This window comes from Notothenia coriiceps, unplaced genomic scaffold, assembly GCF_000735185.1.
Source record: "Notothenia coriiceps isolate Sejong01 unplaced genomic scaffold, NC01 NC01_scaffold00036334, whole genome shotgun sequence".
Classification (NCBI taxonomy): domain Eukaryota; kingdom Metazoa; phylum Chordata; class Actinopteri; order Perciformes; family Nototheniidae; genus Notothenia; species Notothenia coriiceps.
This window is the reverse complement of record NW_011369035.1, coordinates 1-4,731: the sequence shown is the minus strand read 5'-3', so window position 1 is coordinate 4,731 and position 4,731 is coordinate 1. Positions and strand designations below refer to the sequence as shown.

The window sequence follows — 4,731 nt, the reverse complement described above, 5'->3', positions numbered from 1 at the left end:
CGGAGGCCAAGCAACTCTTCAAACTGTAACTAATATAAAGGAAGAAAACGAGTTAAAACATTTCGGTTTGAGGCGTCTAGTGGCTTGACAGAAAAACAAGGAAGGAAGCCACGACAGCAACCTTTATTAATCATCTGACATGTTACTGCATCCCCAGCACTGTCCAAGATTCAAAGGCTTTTTGCCATAAGCACAACAGCTACAGCGTAGCTTTGGTAAAGATAATGTCAGGCTCCTCCTATAATGCAACATATACCTAAGGCATAAAACAAAACTTAAACAATGGAGCTAGTGAAATGCATGGAATAAAACAAGATGATACCAAATGTAAAATAAACGCTGCATAGTGGAATAAAATACGTGTTTTTGTAATAATATCTAAATATGTGGACTGTTCACCTGTGTCGATGTCGTTGCTGTTTGCTGCTTCCCTCAGTCGCTTCACCGCTGGGGAGATAAGATATTCAAAGTGATAATGATGTAAATCTTGCTTTACGGCTGGACGAATGGGAACAGATTGACAAACACGGGCTAACACTGGGATAGTTACGAGCTTCTCTGAGCAACACATGATGTGCTTACATGAGACGATGCAAGTACCTTCAATTGGGGCAAAATTCACAAACTACAATATTAAATGAATATGAAATGTATTTGTTGGTGATAAAAGCAGAATAATAATATTTTGGAAATGTTACTATTGATACTTGAAGTACATTTAGCTGATATTATTTCTGTATTTAGGGAATGCATTCAATTCAGGACTTGTACTTGTAATGGATTGTTGTGGGAGCGTAGTATTTCTACTTTTACTTACGAACCCGAGTACTTCTTCCACCACTGTACACACATAAAGCTGAGCTTGATTTGTTGCAGGTATTTTGTAGTTAAACAAATGTAGCCTACACCTAGCTCTGAGATCCTTTACTTAAGTAAAGTACAAATACTATGGACTTAAAATATTCAATTACAAGTACAAATCCGGAATTCAAAATGTTGAGTAGAGAAGTATTATCAATGTCGTCCAATTATAAAAGTAAAAGTACTCAGTTGTCAGAATGGCTCTTTTCACAGAATCATATTATTTTAGAATAGTGTTTTTATTTTGTTAGTCAGAAACAAGTCTGTCAGAGTTGAGCCAATTCAATTAACTTTAAATAACTGGTACATTTTTAGAACAGTACTGCATCACATCCTACGCATATCGTGTGTAATTATATGTACTACAAAGTAGCTAGTAACTATAAGTGTTAAATAGATATAGTGCAATATTTGTCACTTAAAGGTAGTGGAGTAGAAACAGGACAACGTGGAAATACTCAAGAGCAGTATAAGTATGTCAAAATAGAAAAATGTCATGTGTCTGTTGATTGTGTATATATAGGATATACATATTTTATATATATTTGTATTTTTGTATTCAGGATTGTGGGAAACGGTATTTCGATCTCTCTGTCTGTCTGTACACACAAACTGAAAGATTGACAATAAAGTTAACTTTGAATATATATAGTACAATATCTGTCACCTAAATGTAGTGGAGTAAAAACAGGACAACGTGGAAATACTCAAGAGGAATACAAGTATGTCAAAATAGAAAGTACTTGAGTAACTTTGTAAATGCACTTTAAATTGTTTGGTTTCTTTTTCTAATTAAATTAAATGTTACTCACCATAGATATCTTTCCCCAGAGGCCCCACGCTTCGGCTCAGCCTGTGGTTCCTCCTGCAGCTCACCTTCCCCGCCCGGCTGCTCAGAGCCTCGCCCCCCCGCTCCCACAGCAGGTGCAGCACCCTCAGCTCCGTGTCGTCCCTCGGACCGACCCGACCCAGAACCAGCTTCCCCTCCCCAGTGCCGCTCATCCCGAACCCCACCGCAGCAGAAGAACCAGAAGCAGCAGAAGCAGTGGTTCCTCCAGAGGGGGCCATGCTCTCTCCCTCCCCCGCCTCCAGGCTCCCATCCTGGGCTCCGGGCTCCAGCATGTACTCCCCCTCGGAGCTGGAGCGCTCAGTATCCGAGGCTACGATTGGGCTCCACCCGTCCATATTTTATGGATGTTTACACAACTAGAGAGAGAATCAGAGTCAGAAACATAAACCGATCGCATTATATAACCACCACGGCCCCTAGTAGCCCCCCCCCCACACACACACAACAACAACACAGACTATAAGATAAGACTTTATTTATCCCGAAGGAAATTGTTGTGCCAGTTACAAAAATACAAGCAGCATAATAATAAAACCGTACACTAACAGTGCCGTAAAAAGAGCAATTCAATATCTACAGGAAACATAATTAATGTAAATATTACCAGTAATTAGTCGTGCAAAAAAAAACAACGGCAGATACGTAATTGCACGTTTATCATAGCACATTGTTAATAATAATGCTATTGCACATGTTGTATAGCAGAGTGTTTTGTAATGATGGTAATTGTATTTATTTTGCATATAGTGGTGGTGTGGAAGTTCTCAGTTCACTTTACTGAAGGGTGATAGAGTTTAAAAAGGTCCATCTTCTCTTATCTTACATACGAGGAATTTGCCTTGGAGGACATACTGACAACACAGTTAGGGAAGATAAAAAGTAAGAAAAACAACCCAAAAATCAAATGTAATATTCACTGCTGACTATAAAACTAAAATCTGGATATACCCAAAAACGATGTACAGTATACTATTGCGCAATACAACACAGACAACAGACAGACAGACAGACAGAGACACACACACACACACACACACACAGACACACAGACAGACACACAGACAGACTATTGATCCCAAAGTTAGGAAATTGTGTTGTCAAAGCAGCATTTGACAATCAAGATACAGGAATTACAAAACGAATAGCATAAAATAAAGATAAATACTAAAAATGTCAAAACAATACATATTCTCAGTAAAAACTACCTATAGTCAGAGGAGTATCTAGACATTATAGAATATACAGAATACATTTGAATACTCTCTAATCTACTGTACATATAAACATTGTACTGAAACCTCAACTACTACTGCCAAAGAAAAACAGGAAATGAAGCCGTCGGTAATACCTTTCAACCATGGAGCCATTGCACGGGAGGTTAGTCCAAACTGCCCCAAAAAAGTGCTTATATTCCGGGTTATTTGTAGTATTTTCACACCCTTCCTTCCAGCACCAAAATGTCCCCTATTTCACATTTCCCATTATCGGGTAGAGGTATTAAAAAGCGTTCCCATTGGACATTCAGCAGCTCTGAGTCAGTGTCAACCAATCAGAGTCCGTGTTGTTCAGTAGCTCCCCTCAAATAGAAGCGATGGAGCGGGCAGCCAATCAGACACGTTGCTTTACACATGCGCACTGTGTACAGGTTGAAATTGGAATTTATTTAATATTTTGAAGGGACAATTGTTCCATTTACGATTTAAAAAATATATAGAAATAGAAAAAAAATAAAAGAATATTTATATTAAAATAAGAAGTCAAAGTAGCAATTTTGGGGAAAAAAGAGAAATTATAAAATATATATTTAAGTTAATAATGGTCCACAAAACACATTTATTTCATTTAAAAACAGTCTTTTTAATATATGTTTCATCAGGCAACCTCATGTTTAATGTATAATCCATAATCGTTTTTTAACACTCACCCTCCACCTATAAAGCTTCAGATAATTTAGATTTAAAGTAGAATCAGTAGGATTATGTCAAGGTATTGGTTTTATGGACAGAATCATTATATTCTGTATATATTCATGGATGCAAAAGCAAGAAAGAACTTATATAATATTTCAAGAAAAAGTATGTATTTATTCTGAATGACATTACTGCTCAGCGGCTCAAACTAAGGCTGTAAAATAGACTTCTTTAAATCACAAATACATCCTTCATGCTCACATTTTAAACATCTTTTTCACAGGTATAGTTAAAAGGGTTATCACTGTTTAGCTCGCTGTAATAATTAATCTTATGGTTGCATTCGCTGGGATCCTCCAAAGATGGCCGACATGCTGTTGATGCCGTCACAATCGCAATTGTTGTGAAACTAAGGCAGTAAAAATAGACTATCATACTTTGGTTTTTAATTGATGACACATCTCAATGATTGAAACGGACAGTGAGACAAAGCTCAGCTCCAGTCTCAAACTCTAAACACATGTTCTACTTTGGAAACAATTTACAATTCACCGTGTGTCTTTATCCTCATACAGAGCACAGCTGACTTCCTGTTTACAACAACAACAACAACGTTAGCCAGTGTAGCAGCGAGAGGTGTGTTATCCCAGGGTATATGCAGGAATCCTGAAATCAAATGTAATACCTTTTAAGACCCTTTCCATTCATTTTAAGACCTCATCGCAACTTCAAGTTATAACCGGATACATTGGTGACACAATTGACCTCACATTTACTATATTGATTGTAAGATAGCACAACAATCTATCAACAGTTTGTGATAACTAAACTCCTTATCATAATTCAGATAAAACAAAGCACAAGAGAATTAATTGTGTGACCAACCCAATGCAAGGTTTATTAGAAAAAGAAACCATTAGAAAGTATTTGATTTAGGCATTGTTCGCGGACACCCTGTATCCAAAACCTGTTTCACCAGTTCATGTTTTCTTTGCTGTTTGGAATATGCTCCGATCTGATTTTCACAGCAAAATGCATCTTTCCCATGTGGACCTGGAAGATAAACTGGAAAACACTTTTATTAAATAACCAACAATCACTTCATACAGA

At 37.2% G+C, this 4,731-nt stretch overlaps 1 protein-coding gene across 1 annotated transcript; it reads right to left on the bottom strand.

The window, feature by feature from the left end:
* Positions 1–360: 360 nt before the first annotated feature.
* ankrd54 (ankyrin repeat domain 54) lies at positions 361–3,184 on the bottom strand (the record flags this gene model as incomplete). Its single annotated transcript, XM_010792133.1, has 3 exons — positions 3,060–3,184; positions 1,674–2,067; positions 361–447 (listed from the first exon to the last, which is right to left on the bottom strand). Coding segments are annotated over exons 2-3 (460 nt in total), but the record flags the coding sequence as incomplete, so codon positions are not given.
* Between the last annotated feature and the right edge of the window lie 1,547 nt (positions 3,185–4,731).